Source organism: Hemitrygon akajei, chromosome 10 (genome assembly GCF_048418815.1).
Source record: "Hemitrygon akajei chromosome 10, sHemAka1.3, whole genome shotgun sequence".
In the NCBI taxonomy this organism is placed as follows: domain Eukaryota; kingdom Metazoa; phylum Chordata; class Chondrichthyes; order Myliobatiformes; family Dasyatidae; genus Hemitrygon; species Hemitrygon akajei.
Genome location: NC_133133.1, coordinates 33,829,174 through 33,848,911, shown reverse-complemented (window position 1 = coordinate 33,848,911; position 19,738 = coordinate 33,829,174). Strand labels below are relative to the sequence as shown.

At 35.8% G+C, this 19,738-nt stretch overlaps 1 protein-coding gene across 2 annotated transcripts in view; it reads left to right on the top strand.

Annotated features, from left to right (window-relative positions):
- thoc2 (THO complex 2) overlaps positions 1-19,738 on the top strand; it is a 139,877-nt gene that overhangs the window by 52,796 nt on the left and 67,343 nt on the right. For both annotated transcript variants that reach the window (XM_073058018.1, XM_073058019.1), the window contains 4 exons: positions 88-189; positions 7,052-7,136; positions 9,673-9,766; positions 18,236-18,316. In XM_073058018.1, coding sequence (XP_072914119.1) covers positions 88-189; positions 7,052-7,136; positions 9,673-9,766; positions 18,236-18,316 — 362 coding nt within the window. The remainder of the gene's footprint in view (positions 1-87; positions 190-7,051; positions 7,137-9,672; positions 9,767-18,235; positions 18,317-19,738) is intronic.

Genomic DNA, 19,738 nt, shown 5'->3' with positions numbered 1-19,738 from the left:
GAATATTTGGAACAATGTTTGTATGAAATTATTCTTTTCCATGCACTGAAATACTGGTTGCTTAATACCTAAACATATTGGTTACAGGTATCGTTTGTATGGACAGTGGAAAAATGACACCTACAATAGCCATCCTCTGCTGGTTAAAGTCAAAGCTCAGACAATTGATAGAGCTAAGTACATTATGAAGTAAGTTTCCATTTTTAATTTTAAATAGTAAATCTGCTGAAGCATAACCCAGTCCACAGTTCTAATTATATTCTTTATTAATAATGAGGAAAATTAACGAGTTCAACCAGTTGAGAATCTCATTATTATTTTCAAGTCAATTAATTATTACAATGCTTTGCAAGTTCATCATTGTTGTATTTTTATTTAACTTGCCAACTACCAGAAAGTAGGGAATGAGCTGCATTGCTATATGCCAGTATCATTCAAACTTATTTAAATATTCATGCTTTTCATTGCATGTATGGCGTTTGTACAGACTTTTAAACAACAGAAATATCAAGTTTCTTTGATTCGGTAAATCTTGGAAGAACTTTTACCAATGTCAGTGAGTCTGGAGCACAAAAGATGTAATCTACCTCAGATATTCTGAGGTATTGTATAGAATCATAAAGTAATTCAGCACAGAATCAGCCTCTTTAGCCTACTGAGTCCAAACCAACCACGATGTGCACCCACCTCATCATCCCAGTTTCCCTTGTACTGCTCTTGGAATCTTGATATCACACTCTTAAAAGCCTCCCACTTGCTTTTTGGTCTTTTTTTCTAACAGGTTCAACCAATTGGCTTCTGCTAGATCCTGTTTAATTTCCCCAAAGTTCAGTACCTTAACCTGTAGAATTGTCTGATCCTTTTCCATCACCTTTTTAAAACTATTTGAATTATCACCACTAGATTCAAAGTGCTCCGTAACTGCCACTTCAGTTACCTGTCCTGCTTCCTTCCCAAAGAGGAGATCTAGGATCGTACCCTCTTGAATAAGGCCCTCTATATGCTAAATCAGAAACGTTCCTTGACACATCTTGTGAATGTCAAAGCCCCATAACACTTTGGGAGCCCAGTCAATACTGGGGAATTTAAAATCTCCCAGTAATATAACACTATTATTCTTACAACAATGAACAGTTTCTCAGCACTTGCTTCTCAAGTTCCCGCTACTACTGGTAGGCTTATACCACAGCCTCACTAAAGTGGTCATCCCCTTCTTCTTTCCAAGTTCTATCCATATGGACTCATTGACAGACCACACCCCCCGGAATGATCTTTAAACCATCTTCTTGAATTTTAACATTCCATATTGCCATTGATGAAGGAATAATAAGATGGGCTACAGGGGTAGTAGTGGAAGAGCTGAGGCCTGAGACCTTTTCCTGAATATCAGCAAACAGAAGATGGTTATCAACTTCGAGACTTGCACCACTGACACCCTCCTTTACATTGGCAGCACTGTAGTGGAAGCTGCAAACAGTTTCAAGCCGTTGGGAGTGCACATCACACACAACCTCTTATAGTTCCAGAACACATCCAACTCAGCCATGAAAGCTCACCAACACTTTTACTTTCTGAGGAGCCTGAAGAGAGCTGACACATCCATACTCATGTCATTCTACAGATGCACAGTGGAGAGCATCCTAACAAGCTGCATCACTGCTTGGAATGGAAACTGCACTGCGGCGGACAGGAAGCCTTTTCCATGGACAGTCAAAACTGACCATCGCATCACTGGCACCAGCCCCCCCCCCCCCCCCATTCAAGGACATATATACAGAAAATTGCCTGAAAAGGGCTAGTAACACTATGAAGGATCTCACACACCCTGCTCATGGATTGTATGTTCCCCTTCCATCAGGGAAGTGGCCATGTAGTATCCACACCAGGACCAGCAGACTCAAAAAGAGTTAATTTTCCTCAGCAGTAAAGTGCACCAACACCTCCACCCTCCAACTCCACCACTATATTATTTTCTGGCAGTCACCTTATGCACTACCTTGTGTCACTTTATGAACATAGAATCAATCTGTATGTAAGCTACCTTAAGCATTTTGTATATTTTTTATATTTTGTATGTCCTGACGAAGGGTCTCGGCCCGAAACGTCGACATCGCTTCTCCCTATGGATGCTGCCTAGCCTGCTGTGTTCTACCAGCATTTTGTGTGTGTTGCTGTTTGTATATTTTTTGTTTTTTTTTCTGTGCTGCTTCAGATCTGGAGTTTAAATTATTTTGTTCCCCTTATGCTTGTGTACAGGAAATGCCAATAAACAAACCAGAATCTTGAGTTCTTGATTAGATCCATAATGATCATAAAGTATATAACATTCTGCTCTTTAGAGAAAACTTAAATAGTTTTGACATGTGTTTGAAGCTCTGGTACTGCTAGGTGGGAGTTGTCCTAGAGTTGGGAAGATTGTTTTGAAATCATTTAAATTCATATAGTCTCTCATCGGCAAATCATCCACCTGACTTATAAAATTATTTGTTCTGGTAACATAGTGGTGTGTTTGGGTGCAGCAGCTTCTGCAGGGCAATTTGGAGGTGGTGTTGCCTCTTGTAAACATAGTTTGTAATGATTGCAAGACCCTACTGGACATTGAGAACTTGGAGTGAAACAGGTCTGCCCCATCTGTGGGCTGTTGCTATGCATTGGAGCTGGGCTTGGTGCGGACCTGAGTCAGAGAGGTGTCAGTCAGTGTGCAAAGGAGGTGTGCTGTCTAACAGTGTGTGATCATCTTAGTCACTTTTCTTATGATAGCTGACGGGGAGGGGGGGGCACAGTGTGGCCTCGGTTGTGGCGAAAACTGGACTTCAGGCCATGATGTTGCTTGTATGCAGTCGCCCAGGAGAGAGGCATTGGAGTTAGTACGCTGGAGTTGTCGTGGTTTTTCGTGCCCCACAAACAACCAGGAGACGCAGAAGATTCTTCAAGAAGTATTAAACTTTAATTTGCAAATCAAAGCTGAGATAGTCATTGAGCTAGTCGCCGATTGCCCACTGATCCTTGTACATAGCATTTTTTATAGCAATCTCCTGGTTTAGTTGCATTAGCATATGCAATCGGTCTATAGTTGCGTATCACAAGTACATCCGCCACTATTGTTTCTACCCATTGACTTAATCATGTTCTAATCTACATCTCTTAGCTACCTCTCATTAACACACCATTGTCTTCTACATTCTTAAGATTTCATTCTCTTAGCAAGTTCAAAGCTGACTACTTAGTTTTGGTTACACAGCAAACTAAATTGGACACATGCATAGCAAATAGCAGACTCAGACTACATAATCCACATCTCTTAGCTACCTCTCATTAACACACCATTGTCTTCTACACTTAAGATTTCATTCTCTAGCAAATAGCAAGTTCAAGCTGACTACTTAGTTTTGGTTACACAGCAAACTAAATTGGACACATGCATAGCAAATAGCAGACTCAGACTACATAATCCACATCTCTTAGCTACCTCTCATTAACACACCATTTGTCTTCTACATTCAGTTGGATACATGCATAGCAAATAGCAAACTCAGACTACATAATCCACATCTCTTGGCTACCTCTCATTAACACACCATTGTCTTCTACACTTAAGATTTCATTCTCTAGCAAATAGCAAGTTCAAGCTGACTACATAGTTTTGGTTACACAGCAAACAATGCAACTTTTATACTCCAATAGAGTATTGGAAGCAGTGTGGCACAGCTTCAAAGTAGGAGTCAGTATAGTCCTCATGTTTGCTCGGAGGAAGACAAACTGTTTTGTTTTTGACTGATGATTGACTCGCCACCTTGGCATGGAAATGAAGTGGAATTCCTTTTCATTCATTTTCACTAGGTGTAAAGCACTGAGAGAATAATTTACCTAAAGGGCTGCAGTAAATCCTGCAGTGACACCGAAGTTCTGCAGGAATTTGTAATATGAAATAATGGAGGAGAATCAAAAGAAAAAGTTTGTGATCAAGTGATTGGTAGGAAAATTTAAATAACTGGTCTTCGCAATCAGAAGACAAGAATTACTTAAATCACAGTTATCACAGTTTTGATTGGGTGGTTGCAAGCATGTTCCTGAGCTTCCTGTAATGTTAATATTTTATCTCAATTTAACTTTTCTATTCTTGCACTTAACTCTTAATTTTAAGTTTTGATGAGGCTCATTCCTTGGTTAAGTACACCAATTTCCTCTGAGAATGTTCAGGAGTTTCATCCAAGGTCTATGGTATTTCTTGCAAATTCTTTGTTAATTTATGATTCCCATTCTGTGTTGACACCTCTTTTATTAACTTTGATATCAAACCTTAGATCATTTCATCTCTCCTTTCAAGTTTGTCATAGGCATCCCTTAGCTCATCTTCCCAAGTTTCTCCAGCTGTTTTCATACTTGCTTCTGTATCTACAAAGCTTAATTTCGTTTGAGAAAAGATGATCAGATTGAGTATCATTTGTGCTTCTTGTTCTAATGTTTGCTGATCAGTTGGATGTTTCAAAATATTTTTTTCTGATTTTATTTTTGATTGCGTCTCCAATATTTGCTGTTGTATTTTGGAACCTGAATTTTCATCTGCAGTTCTTCTCTTTATTTTCTTTACCCCCCCCCCACACACAGTTTTAACAAAGGGCTTTGGAAATGAACCATCAACTCTTTCTCTTTCCACAGATGTCATGTCACTTACTGAGTGACTGCAGCATTGCCTGTTTTCATTTCACCTTGGATTGTCAGGGTGAAAACCTTTAAAACCAAACCTAGTTTTGATTATTCTCAGAAACATTTTTGCATTAAGGTCATATGCTTGATAATTTCACCAATAATACCTATTTGAGTCACTTTTCTTTGCCTCTTTGCAATCCTTTTGAAAGGTCAACAGATTCAGAAAAGCTAATTTATCACAGAGTATTAGTTGTGTTTTTGGTAGAGATATAGTGGCTAACTTTTAAGAGTAGCAGAATTTTGCCATCCTTCTCACTACTAAAAACCGTAGGATCGGTGCAAGATTTTAGAACTTCACATCTAGAAGTAGGGAAGTTACTGAAGTCGAACAAACCTGTATGGCAAGCAAATCTTTCAAATAATAACAAATATTTATAGAGTGGATTCTGGTTAATTGGGCCATAGGTTAATCCAGACAGCCACTTATTCGGGACAATTCTTTTTTATATAATTTATTTTTTATTGAAATTCATCATCAAACAAACATTTCCATAAGATGTATTTCAGATAGTGTACATGATTATTATATTGTCATATATGCCACAAATCTCCACATAATATTTATCTGAGGTATACACTTATAGAAAAGAAAGAACAAGCAAAAGGAGAGAACTGTGTACAAATAGAGAGTGATCTTTTTTTTTGCAGCATATTGATTTGTGAGGATAAAATCAGGCCTATGAGGTGTTATGTAGTTAAACCATTTTTCCCAAAATGAATCAAATTGTTCCAACTTATGATTAACAGATGCTGTTATCTTCTTCATTTTGTAAATGTCCATTGTAATTTCCATTCATGCATTTAAGGCTGGGCTCTCCTGTGATAACCATTTCCTAGTAAGAGTCTTTTTACCAGCCACCAGCAGTATATTCATTAAATATTTATCTCTTTTCAACCATTCTTGAGGTATATACCCAAAATATATGGCCTTACTTTCTAAGGATATTTGCTGGAGAAATTGTGGAAATCAAAATGCAAACTATTATCATATTTGGGATACTACACCGCTTAATAGGGCCAAACTGTGGCCAAACAGCTTCAAACCAGTGCCAGTCATGTGTACTTGTGTGGCTGTTAGATGCTAGACCATACTTGGAGCAAACAGTTTTTAAATAGCATCAGTGTTTGTGTTAAAAAATCAGTGATCTTTGTCACTGATTGTTGGCGAGGAATAAGCAGTAAGACAATTCAGAACTGTTTTGCTCACTGTGGTTTCGAGCTTTGAGGTTTGGAGATGCTGGAAACAGCTGGGAGTGAAAATGAAATGATTTCACAACTTCAGCAAGTTTGGAACTACAAAGAATTTAAAGGTATCAACAATCATCTTGAATGTTACTTTTGGTTCCCACTAGATACTCAGCTCTCACCTGTGGCTCTGAGTAGCTGTTTGCATGTGACTGTGGCCACATGGCTTCAACAGGTGGAGTTAACTTGGTGAGGGTAGCAGGCTGGCCACGTGTCGTGGCATGCAAAGTCAGCTTCGGATGCTGGGCAGATGAGACCTACAGTGAGATCCAGTGGCCAGGAAAGTAGTTCTGCAATGCTCCATGGAGAATGAAAAGAATGACAAAGCGCAGAAGAAGTCATGGTTATCCACTGCAATCAGGGAGGACTTCAGATTTCATGTCTACTCATACCACTCGTCAAGAGATTGTAACTGTCCCAGTGCAATTGTTTTTTAAAACTCTTCCACAAAAGTTCCCTGGCATCGTCGGGTACAACGAACAAACCACTAGTAGTATTTACTGGTAGTGTTCTAATTTATTTTGCATTCATTTAAATACATAATTTGTTACTCAGTTAAATGGTAGTTTGCCTTTTTTATACCTTTTTAACTATTGCCATGAAACTTCAGCTAAATTGGGAGCAACCGCTTAATGGGACAAAATATACTGGTCCTGATGTGCCCCAATTAACCGGAATCCACTGTATATTGGTATCATGAGACATTTAACAACCCAGGATGAGTATTGTAGAGTTTGCTTTTTGTTTGTTCATGGTGGTTTCTTCATTTAATTGTATGCATTGATAGTGTATCACTTTTTCATGCCTGCAAGATAGTTTGATAACAGCTTTCTCATGAATTATGAGAGAGTAATGTCTTTGTTAATGTGTATCCGTTTTTTCCCCCCAAGTGCTTTGATTTTCAGTCTACACTGGATACTCTGATAGATAGTCTTAATACTTAATTCAAATGCTTCAGGCATGGGTTCTGAACCATTAAGAAATCTGATGACAGAAGGGAAGAAGTGGTTCTAGAAATGAATTTCAAGTCTAGGTATTCAATTTGTACATATAATATGTAACTGTAAATATATTCACTTTTCATTGTTTTATCCAGGCGCCTAACTAAGGAAAATGTAAAGCCTTCTGGAAGACAAATTGGCAAGTTGAGTCACAGTAACCCAACGATCCTTTTTGATTATGTATGTATTTATCCTCAATAACTTCATATTTGTGGAGATTGTGTCCCAGCTGGAAATTAAAATGTTAGATTGCCTGATAATATGTGTTTCAGTGTATAATAATGTTAATTTCAGTTGAGGCCTAAATCTGTATCTTGACCACCCGTGTGGATAAAAGAACCCTCTCTCAATTGCAAGAATTTGGGAAGTTTGTAAAGTTTGAGCATTGTGGAATGAGATTTATCTGACATGTATTTGATCTCAGATGGTTCAATGATTGAATTAGGTTGTTCTCCTTAATGGTAATGTTTGATTTCTTAAAAGTACTGTTAATAGTTGCTTAAAGTTCACTGATAATTAAGAATTTAGTTTGAAACTTCACAGTTAAAAGCTGATCAGTGTTATATTTGGTTCACTGGTTTGCACTTTGGGCACCAGATATTTTCATATGCAAATATATAATTATTCTCATTTAATTCTTATATGCATTACTAAACCAGATTCTGTCAGAAATGAATTAAGTGAAGAGTGAGGTTTGTGCCTTGTCAAAAGAAGTGCTGACAGCTTTTTAACCTTCAATAGCTGCTTTCAGGATCAGTCAGGTTTATTATCCCTGTTTTATATTATGCTTCAGGTTTGGGTTCTAGACTGCTCAGAGAAAGATAGATACTTTATTGATCCCAAAGGAAATTATGATGTCATAGTAGCATTGCAAGTGCACAGATATACAAATATTAGAAGACAAGTAGAAAGAATAGAAGACAAGTTACCACAAACAGTCTAACAGGAGGAGGTCATCACTCCCAACCTGTAGGTTGACTCATTATAGAATTTATTGGCTGAGCATAAGAATGCTATCATATAGCGCTCTTTGGAACAGCATAGTTGGCTTAGTCTGTTACTAAACATGCTCCTCTGTTTAGCCAGTGTGACGTGCAGAGGGTAAGAAACATTGTCCAGTATTGCCACGATTTTCTGTAGGGTTCTTTGTTCTACCTCAGCCTCTGGTGAGTCCAGTTTGACTCCTATAACAGAGCCAGCCTTTCTAATCAGTTTATTGAGCCAGTTGGCATCACCATGTTGATGCCATTGGCCCAGGACACAACTGCATAGGAGATTGTACTGGCAACAACAGACTGACAGAACATGTGAAGGAGAGGCCTGCATACTGCAAAGGACCTCAGTCTCCTCAGAAGTAGAGGTGACTTCCTGATGACTGATGGTAAGAAGGTGAAGCCCATTTAACTTGAAAAGGAAATAATAATGATTTCATCTATTGGTAGATTCCTTTTGAATCTTAATTGTAATATACTTTTCAAAATTTGGCCTGGCTATCAGATATTAATAAGAGGAATAGAAAGATTTGTGTATTCATAAAACAAAATGTAAAGTTTCAGCATTTGGCTAGGAGTGGTGCTTTCACACTTGAGGCAAAATATATTTAAATCCAATTGCGGAAGTTAAGCTGTGATGGTTTATTCAAGTATCAAGGAAATATTGAACAGATGCTGTCTTTTAGGCATCATGAAATCTTATTTTTTTTGTCCATTCAAAAGGTATGCTTTGACACAATTGAAGAAAGAGTGCTAGTACTTTCCTGTTGTCTACAGGCCCAATGGTTCTTCTCAGCCAAAGCTGGATTATTTGTTTATTTGCCTTTTTGGGGGATTCGTTTGTTGTAATTTGGTTACAGTGTTTAACTGTATTCCAACTTTGACTGCCTTTAGAAACATCCAGTTGTCCTTCAGGATATTACTTTCAGTAAGGATATGAAAGATGTACCAAGGAGAACATTCTGATTTGTTCCATCACTGCCTGGCATGGAAGATCTAATGCACAGGATTGAATAAAGCTGCAGAGGGTTGTAGATTTAGTGAGCTCCATCATGGGCATTAGCTTCCCCACCTTTGAGGACATCTTCAAAAAGTGATGCCTCAAAAAGGTGACATTCTTCGTTAAAGACCCTCATCATCTAGGACATGGTCTCTTCTCATTACCACCATCAGGGAAGAAATACAGGAGCTTGAGGATGCTCAGTGTTTTAGGAACAGTTTCTTCCTCTCTCCCATCAGATTTCAGGATGGTCCATGAGTACTATCTCCCTATTTTGCTGTATGTATTTTTCTATCCATTGATTATTGTAACTTTTTTCTATATTGCTGCAAAGCAACAATTTTCATTTCATGTCATTGATAATAAACCTAAGTCTAATCCTGAAAGCTAGTTAACTTTATTTCATTGTATCCTCAAAATCGGCTTTAGATTTTAGTGAGTGTATGTAAACCAGTTAAAAAGCCCTTTAACATTGTTTGCGTGAGGCACTGGGTTGATCTTTCAAGTACATATTTGCATGTCCATAGTTCATTTTTCTCTATAGTACTTGTTAATTCTGTAATAGAGATATTTATTTAATAAGGCAAGGATTCCTTGTGTTGAATAATCTTGATTTCCCTATAGCATGAATGTGTCAGTTCACAAAAAAAAATCTCATTTGAAAATAGGTTCTGTTATTGTAGTAGGCAACGTCCCTTGTTCTAGTAAATATCTTTCTTTATAGATTTTGTCACAGATTCAGAAGTATGACAACCTAATTACTCCCGTTGTGGATTCTTTGAAATACCTCACTTCCTTGAACTACGATGTCTTGGCTTGTATCCTTTAAAAGCACCCAAATTTATGATAAGCTGTCAATGATAAATTGGAGGTGTATGTCTTAAATTGATTTGTCAATACAAGTAAGACTGAAATTCTGTTTTAGAACTTGAATTCATAAATTTTGTTTCTATCCCATAAAGCTATTAATGATGTTTCACCTTGGTTTACTGAAATTGATGAGAATTATGTGATTCTTTACCTGCATATATTTAAATGGTTTTCTTGCAGCATCTTATGAGTATATTCCTATGCGAGTATATTTTAGTTGAGCAGGGTTCAACAGGTTTATTATTTTTCTGCTATGGTGGTTACTAATTTTGATTACAGTCAATCTGTTTTGCTTTGTACATTGCTATTTTGCAATCTACATAGCTAAATACAGCTTTAATATTCATCAAGTCTGTATTCAAAACTTAATGCTATCAACCCATCCCTATAATTTTAGTTTCCTTTGAAGCAGTGCAAGATAAGTGGGATTATTCTTTTTGTTAAAATCATTTATGTGAAAGAGAATCTCTCATGATCAACTTAAATAAATTATGGTCGTCATTCCTGTGCATGACAATTGTGTTCAGTTTTTAGGCAGAACAGTTAACAATGAATTAAAATGGCATCAAATCTGCTAGCATGTTACAGGGAACTTTATGGTAGTGAGTTCATATTTAGTCATTTCGCTTTATTTGATGCTTATTGATTAAATTCATTGGGTTGTAGAAGTAATAATAATAGAAGCTGTTTTAGGAGCATGAGCAGCTGTAATGTAATGAAATGCAACTAATTCAAAATACAGTATTATGCAAAAGTCTTAGGCACATTTATATAGCAAGAGTGCTTAATTACTTTTTTAAAAACATTTTCAAATGGGCTTCTACTGAACGTTTTTTATACAACTTGATTAAGGCACCTTTGGGGGGTTTCCCCCACAAGCTATCAGACTCCTCAATACCCAAAGCCTGGACTGACGCCTTGCCCTATTGTCCTGTTTATTATTTATTATAATGCCTGCACTGTTTTTGTGCACTATACGCAGTCCTGTGTAGGTCTGTAGACTAGTGTAGCTTTCTCCGTGTTGTTTTTTTAACGTAGTTCAGTCTAGTTTTTGTATTGTGTCAGGTAACACCATGGTCCTGAAAAATGTTGTCTCATTTTTACTGTGTACTGTACCAGCAGTTATGGTCGAAATGACAATAGCAGTGACTTGACTTGACTTTTGTTGTCCATGTTTAGTTAAAAGGAAGTAACAAAACACAGTGATGAAGGTGGAGCAGTGGATGTACTGTATATTGATTTCAGTAAGGCATTTGATAAGGTTCCCCATGCCAGGCTCCTTCAGAAATTAAAGAGAAATGGGATCCAAGGAGACCATGTTTTGGGGATCCAAGGAGACCTTGTTTTGGGGATCCAGAATTTGCTTTCCCACAGAAGGCAAAGGGTGGTTGTATTTCCACAGTGATCTGTTCTGGGACCCCTCTTCTTTGCAATTTTTATAAATGACCTGGATGAAGTAGAAGGGTGGTTTAGTAAGTTTGCTGATGACACAAAGGTTGGCAGTGTTGTGGATAATCTGGAGGGTTGTCAGAGGTTAGAGTGGGACATATGACATCGATAGAATGCAGAACTGGGCTGAAAAGTGACAGATGGACTTCAACCCAGTTGTGTGAAGTGATTCATTTTGGTAGGTCCAGTTTGAAGACAGAATATAATATAAATGGTAAGACTCTTGGCAGAGAGATCTTTGGGTCCATGTCGATAGGACATTCAAAGCTGCTGTGCAGATTGATATAGAGAAAGTACAGAGGAGATTTACAAGGCTGATGCCTGGATTGGAAGATATATCTTTTGGTTGAGTGTACTTGGCCTTTTCTCCTTGGAGCGATGGAGGAGGAGAGGTGAACCTGATAAAGGTGTATAAGATGATGAGGGACGTTGATGGTGTGGATAGCCAGAAGCTTTTTCCCAGGGCTGAAATGGCTAACATGAGGGGGCATAGTTTTAAGGTGCTTGGAAATTGGTACCAAGGGGATGTTAAGGGTAAGATTTTTGCACAGACGGTGGTGGGTAGATGAAATGCACTGTCAGCGGTGGAAGCGGATACAATAGGGTCTTTTTTTTTCTTCTCAATCTTTTTATTATTGTTATTAATATCAGCAAAATAAAATAATAAATAGATAATGGGATTACAAACATACACTTTCAAACTAAACATAAGAGAATACTTAAGCAATGGTTACAATATAAATGAGTATTCCAAAATCATAAACAATACAATATAAAAATAAACAAGTCAAACCTAGGTATATCATAATATATATTATTGAAAAAAAGAAAAAAATTATGCAAAAAAAACTAATCTAATAATCTAATAGCTAATAGAGAAAAAAACAAAAAAGAAAAGGGAAAAAAAGGGGCTGTTTATAATATCTCACAACAATAGAAAATCATCAATGTCGTCAACTCCGATCCTCTCAACATATATACAATCAAAACTGGAAAAACAAATAGGCTTGGAACAGGGTCATTTTACATCATATGAAAATATTGAATAAAAGGTCTCCATATCTTATCAAATTTAATAGAAGTATCAAATACCACACTTCTAATCTTTTCTAAATTTAAACATAACATTGTTTGAGAAAGCCAATGAAATATGGTAGGAGGATTAATTTCTTTCCAATTCAACAAAATAGATCTTCTAGCCATTAATGTAAGAAATGCAATCATTCGACAAGCGGAAGGGGATAAATGGAGTGAGTCCATCATTGGTAAACCAAAAATTGCAGTAATAGGATGAGGTTGTAAATCAATGTTCAATACCGCAGAGATAATATCAAAAATATCTTTCCAATATTTTTTCAAAAGCGGACATGACCAAAACATATGAGTTAAAGACGCTATCTCAGAATGACATCTATCACAAATAGGATTTATATAGGAATAAAAGCAAGCCAATTTATCCTTGGACATATGAGCCCTATGCACAACTTTAAACTGTATTAATGAATTTTAGCACATATAGATGATGTATTAACTAATTGAAGAATTTTATCCCAATTCTCAATAGGGATAATAAGGTTAAGTTCTCTTTCCCAATCATTTTTAATCTTATGAAAGGGCTCTGAACGTATCTTCATAATTATATTGTAAAGTTTTGATATTAGCCCTTTCTGAGAAGGATTTCGTTCAAACAAATTTTCCAAAATACCTGAAGACACAAAATTTGGAAAAGTAGGAAGTACAGTATTTAAGAAATTCCTAATCTGTAAATATCTAAAAAAGTGAGATCTAGGCAAATTATATTTATTAGATAATTGCTCAAAAGACATAAAACAATTATCTCAAAATAAATCGGAAAAATGTAATCATCCTTTAGTCCTCCAAGCTGAATAAGCCTGGTCTATAATAGAAGGATAAAAAAAGCAATTGGATACAATAGGAATATTTAAAACAAACTGAGTCAACCCAAAAAATTTCCGAAATTGAAACCATATACGTAAAGTATGTTTAACTATCGGGTTGTCAATTCGTTTCGGCAATTTAGAAAGAGCAAAGGGAAGAGAAGTCCTTAAAATAGAACCCAGTGTGAATCCTTGTACAGAATTAATTTCCAAGTTCACCCAATGGGGACCAAAAGATATATCCCAATCCTTTAACCAACATATCAAATATCGGATATTAACTGCCCAATAATAAAATCTAAAATTAGGCAATGCCAATCCACCTTCCTTCTTTGCCTTCTGTAAATGTATTTTACCTAACCTAGGATTTTTATTCTGCCATATATATGAGGAAATTTTTGAATCAACATTAGAAAAAAAAGATTTCGGAATAAAAATTGGTACTGCTTGAAATATATATAAAAACTTGGGTAAAATAGCCATCTTAATGGCATTAATCCGACCTATCAAAGATAAAGATAATGGTGACCACTTAGTAAACAAACTTTTAATTTGATCAATTAAGGGTAAAAAATTAACCTTAAATAAGTCTTTATAGTTTTTTGTGATTTTAATCCCTAAATAAATAAGAGTCATTAACTAATTTAAAAGGTAAATTTCCGTAAATTGGAACCTGTCTATTTAAAGGAAACAATTCGCTCTTATTAAGATTTAATTTATACCCGGAAAAATCACAAAATTGAACCAACAGTGATAAAAATGCAGGAATGGATTTCTCAGGATCAGAAATAAATAATAATAGATCATCTGCATATAAAGATAACTTATGTATATCTGTCCCACGCTTAATGCCAAAAATGTTCTGTGATTCTCTGATAGCAATAGCCAAGGGTTCTAAAGCAATATCAAATAATAATGGACTAAGAGGACAACCTTGTCTAGTACCCCGAAATAAACGAAAAAAGGGAGATCTTAGATTGTTAGTAAGCACCGAGACTACTGGAGTATGATATATCAGTTTAATCCAGGAAATGAATGTCGGACTAAAATTAAACTTCTCAAGCACATAAAATAAGTATGGCCATTCAACTCTATCAAATGCTTTCTCCGCGTCTAATGAAATAACACATTCTGAAGTGCTATGTGAAGGAGTATAAACAATATTCAATAATCTCCTAACATTAAAAAAAGAATAGCCATTTTTAATAAAACCGGTTTGATCTTCCGAAATAATTTGGGGTAATACTTTCTCCAACCTGGATGCCAGTAACTTGGAAAAGATCTTGGAATCTACATTCAATAAAGATATTGGTCTATAGGATGCACAGTCAGTAGGGTCTTTATCTTTCTTCAGTATTAAAGAAATGGAAGCTCTATAAAAAGATTGTGGCAAATTGCCCAATCTAATTGCTTCTTCAAAAACCCTGCATAGCCAAGGAGAGAGAGTAGCGGAAAAACATTTTTAAAATTCTACTGTATACCCATCTGGACCTGGTGCTTTCCCAGAATTCATAGAAGAAATAACCCCTTTAATTTCTGCATCTGTAATAGTAGTTTCTAATATTGAAAGATCATCTGATGATAATTTTGGATAATTCAATTTCCCAAGAAAATCACACATGGTATTACGATCATTAGGGAATTCGGAATGATACAGGGAGGTATAAAAATCTTGAAGTGATTTATTTATCTCATCATGGTTAACTGTCAGATCCCCATTCTGCTGACGAATCTTAGTAATTTGACGTTTAACCAAAGCATTCTTCAATTGACTAGCTAACAGTTTACCCGATTTATCACTATGTATATAAAAATCAGATCTGGTTTTCATTAATTGATTTTCAATCGAAGATGTAAGTAATAAACTATGTTCCGTTTGAAGTTTAACCCTTTGTTTGTAAAGCTCCTTGCTAGGAGTAATCGAATATTTCTTGTCAATCTCTAATTTTATCAACCAATAAAAGAGTTTCCATCTTGATGCGTTTTCTCAGGCCAACAGAATAGGAGATAATCTGTCCACGTATATATGCTTTAAAAGTGTCCCAAAGTGTTCCGCAAGAAATATCATCCGTGGAATTAGTTGAAAAGAAGAAATCAATCTGTTCCTTCAAAAATTTAATAAAATCCGGATCTTGCAATAAGGTAGAGTCAAATCGCCATTGTCTAGCACTAGAAACTGTATCCGTAAATTTAATAGAAAGTTTTAATGGAGCATGGTCAGAGATGGCTATAATATCATAATTACAACCAGTTACCGATGGAATAAAACAAGAGTCAATTAAAAAATAATCAATTCTTGAGTATGAATGATAAACATGTGAGAAAAATGAAAACTCTTTGTCCTTAGAATGCCGAAATCTCCAAATATCAAAAATTCCATTGTCAGTCAAAAAGGAGTTAATACAAGTGGCCGACTTATTAGGTAAAGTCTGAGTAGATAAAGATTTGTCCATCAAAGGATTTAAACAACAATTAAAGTCACCACCCATTATTAACTTATATTCATTTAGATTAGGTAAGGAAGTAAATAAGGACTTTAAAAAATCGGGACAATCAACATTTGGAGCATAAACATTAACCATAGCAACCTTCTTGTTAAAAGGTAAGCCAGTAATTAACAAAAATCTACCATTCGGATCCGAAAAGGTATCATGTTGGACAAATGCAATAGAGGAATCAATAAAAATTGAAACTCCCTTAACTTTGGCATTCAAATTCGAGTGATACTGTTGACCCCTCCAAAACCTAAAAAAGCGATATTTGTCCTCTTTCCTCACATGAGTTTCTTGTACAAAAATAATATGAGCATTAAGTCTTTGGAATACTTTGAAAATCTTTTTCCGTTTAATCAGATGGTTTAAACCATTAGTATTCCAAAAGACAAAATTAATATTTTGAGCCATATTACTGAAATCAACCCTTTGGTATATAAAGGGTTAACCAAATTATGAACTCATGTACCCGGAAGAGGAACAAAAATAAGGGGCGGACCCGGAAGTGACGACATAGCGGACATTTTTGTAGTTCGAAATCAGCCCAAATGAAAAAAACTAAAAAAAACTAGAATAAAAACCATAAAATTTGGAAAAAGACCTCCTACCCCCCGCCCAAGAAGAAAAAAGAAGACCATCTCAGCCAAAGATAGGCCGAGAAAGAGGAAAAATAAAACTAACTCTACCCCCATGTCAGTAGAAGACAACTCCAGATATAACGGATATAAAAAAAGATCCACCCAAACTCTAAAAAAATAATAATCACTATACTAAAACCAAACTTCTAAGTATAATTAATCGTAAAAAAAAGCCAAAAAGAATATAATCACTAATAACTTATAAATCGGGTTAAAAACCCAAACACCAAAACAAATTTAAACTGTGATAAGAGGTGCATTATAGGAAGAAGACGAGAGACAGAAAAATGGCGAAATAAAATAAAACCAAAAATATTTGAGAAGAAACCGCCATCTTAGTAAAAAAAAATTGACCTTCAAAGGATTAATAATAATAACCAAAGATAAAGTACAGTGATTAATGTAAGTAAAATAACAAAATTGGTAAGTCAAAAAAAAACCTTTAACTAGAGTATAAAATATAAAGTAAACCTACACCAATAGCTAAAAACAAAACTGTTTTTGGAAATAAAAACCATCTTACACGATCAAAATCACTCATTTATTAGGAATGAGGATCCGTAGCAGTAGGGAAGTTCTCATTCAGAAAACTTCTTGCATCAGAAGTTGAAAGAAAGACCTGCCGTGGAGCATTCGGAGGCGATATTCTGAGCTTCGCAGGGTATAAAAGCGCAGGCTTTAGATTTTTCTCATAACATTCAGACATCAGAGGTTTAAAAAGAAGCCTTTTCTTCATTACCTCTGGACTAAAATTTTCTACCAAACGGAAATTGTGATCTTGAAATTTGACCATCCCTATACGCCGAGCCACACGAATAAGTTGCTCTTTAACATGTACATAGTGAAATCGGACAATTACAACCGGTGGTTTAGCTGGAGTATTTGGTGATCGACGCATAATTCTGTGAGCGCGGTCGAGTAGCGGCGGGCTGTCTGGGAAAACGGAAGGGAACGCATCCTTTAAAAGTTGGGCAAAATACTTCGAGGGGTCCCCTTGTTCCATACCTTCCGGGAGACCAAGTATGCGTAGGTTCTGTCTTCTGGACCGATTCTCAAAGTCAACACTCTTGGCTTTAAGTGTTTCCACTTGTTTAATCACCGAAAGTAAGTTCTGCTCCAGTTTTTCAATTATCAAATCTCGCTTCTGAGCGTCTTCTTGCAGAGTTGCGATTAAAGCTTGCTGCTGGTTAACGACTGAATCCGTCTTATCCATATAATCTTGAAATGCCTTTATATCTTGTTTAAAAATTAGTCGTTGTTCTTCAAATTTTTCATGTAAGACCTCCAATAACAATTCATAAGTTAATTCCGTTCGTTTAGGATCCATTTGCTTTTTCCCGTTTCCATTAGGATTTTTCCCAGCTTCTCGCGCTTTAGATCTAAGAGCCATTTCTTCAAAAATTCACAATAACCTCTTAAGGATAAGTCCAAAAAAGTAGCAAGAATCTTTTGGTGTAGGTAAAAATAAGTTAAATAAGGGTGATCATAGGTTAAAAAAAGTAAAGGTTATGGAGCGAATCTGAAAACAGTGCTCACTCCATGAGCGTCTTCTGCTGACTCAATAGGGTCTTTTAAGAGCATTTTAAATAGGTACATGGAGCCTAGAAAAACAGAGGGTTATGTGCTAGGGAAATTCTAGGCAGTCTCTGGAGTAGGCATGGTCGGCACAATGTTGCAGGTCAAAGGGCCTGTAATGTGCTGTAATTTCTATTTTCTATGTAAAAGATATTTAAAGAGGAAATGGTGAAGTCATTATTGTATGGGGTATCAAATGGGGTTTTTCAGAATATAAAATGTGATTCTAGTTTATTTTAAGTTGGCATATGTTTCTGTGCTCAGAGGAGGAATTGCTGCTTGACAAATGTATATATTTTCATAATGAGACTCAATAAGCTCCTGCTTCATTTCAAGTTTACAGTTTTCATTTAACTTGTGAAAAGATTGCATCATTGAAGCCCTGGCCAATCCGGAGAAAGAGAGGATGAAGCATGATGACACCACTATCTCAACTTGGTTGCAGAGTCAGTCGGATTTTTATTTTGTTTTGTAGTTATGTCACTCTTTCAAAGGGGAAGTGGATTAAAAAAGCTCTCTAAATAAGACCATAATGCATAGAAGCAGAATTAGGACATTTGGCCTATTCAACTTGCATCGCCATTACACACATCAGCTGACTTGTTAGACCTCTCAACCCCATTCTCCTTCCTATTCCCCATAACCTTTGACGTCCTGACTGATTAATCAACTATCAACCTCCACTTTTTTAAAAATTTATTTTTTATTGTTCATCATCAAACAAACATTTCCATAAGATGTATTTCAGACATTGTACATATATATCATATAATCATATATATCACAAATCTCCACAAAGTGTTTATCTGAGGTATACACTTATAGAAAAGAGTGGAAAGAAAAAACAAGCAAAAGGAAAGAACTATGTACAAGTAGGGAGTGGTCTTTTTACAAATTATTCATTGATTTGTGAGAATAAAATCAGGCCTATGAGGCATTATGTAGTTAAACCATTTTTCCCAGTATGAATCAAATTGTTCCAGCTTATGATTAACAGATGTTGTTATCTTTCATATAATCATATATATCACAAATCTCCACAAAGTATTTATCTGAGGTATACACTTATAGAAAAGAGTGGAAAGAAAAAACAAGCAAAAGGAAAGAACTATGTACAAGTAGGGAGTGGTCTTTCTTTTTACAAATTATTCATTGATTTGTGAGAATAAAATCAGGCCTATGAGGCATTATGTAGTTAAACCATTTTTCCCAGTATGAATCAAATTGTTCCAGCTTATGATTAACAGATGTTGTTATCTTCTCCATTTTGTAAATGTCCATTGTAATTTCCATCCATGTACTTAAAGTTGGGCTAACCATTTCCTAGTAAGAGTCTTTTTACCAGCCACCAAGAGTACATTCATTAAATATTTATCTCTTTTCAACCATTCTTGAGGTATATATCCAAAATATATGGTCTTACTCTCTAAGGGTATTTCACATTTAAAGATGTCTTGTAGGGCATTGTGTATCCCTCTCCAATAGTTTTTGATAACAGGGCAGTCCCAAAAAATATGATAATGATTTGCATTTTGATTTCCACAATTTCTCCAGCAAACAGGGAGTTTATTATCATAATGGAATTTCTGAGAGAGTGTAATAAAGTATCTTATCAAGTTTTTCCATCCAAACTCCCTCCATTTCTGTGAACTGGTTGGTACACTTCCATTGATACCTCCATATTGTTGTCCATTCTTCCTCAGATATAATTATCCCTCCTTCCTTCTTCCATTTTGTTTTAATGTATGAAGTCGAATGTGTTTTAAGATTTGACAACCCCTTATACATGCTTGAAATTATTCTACTACCAAACATACCCAAAGCTGTTTATAGCAATGAATTCCACAGATTCACCACCCCCGGGCTAA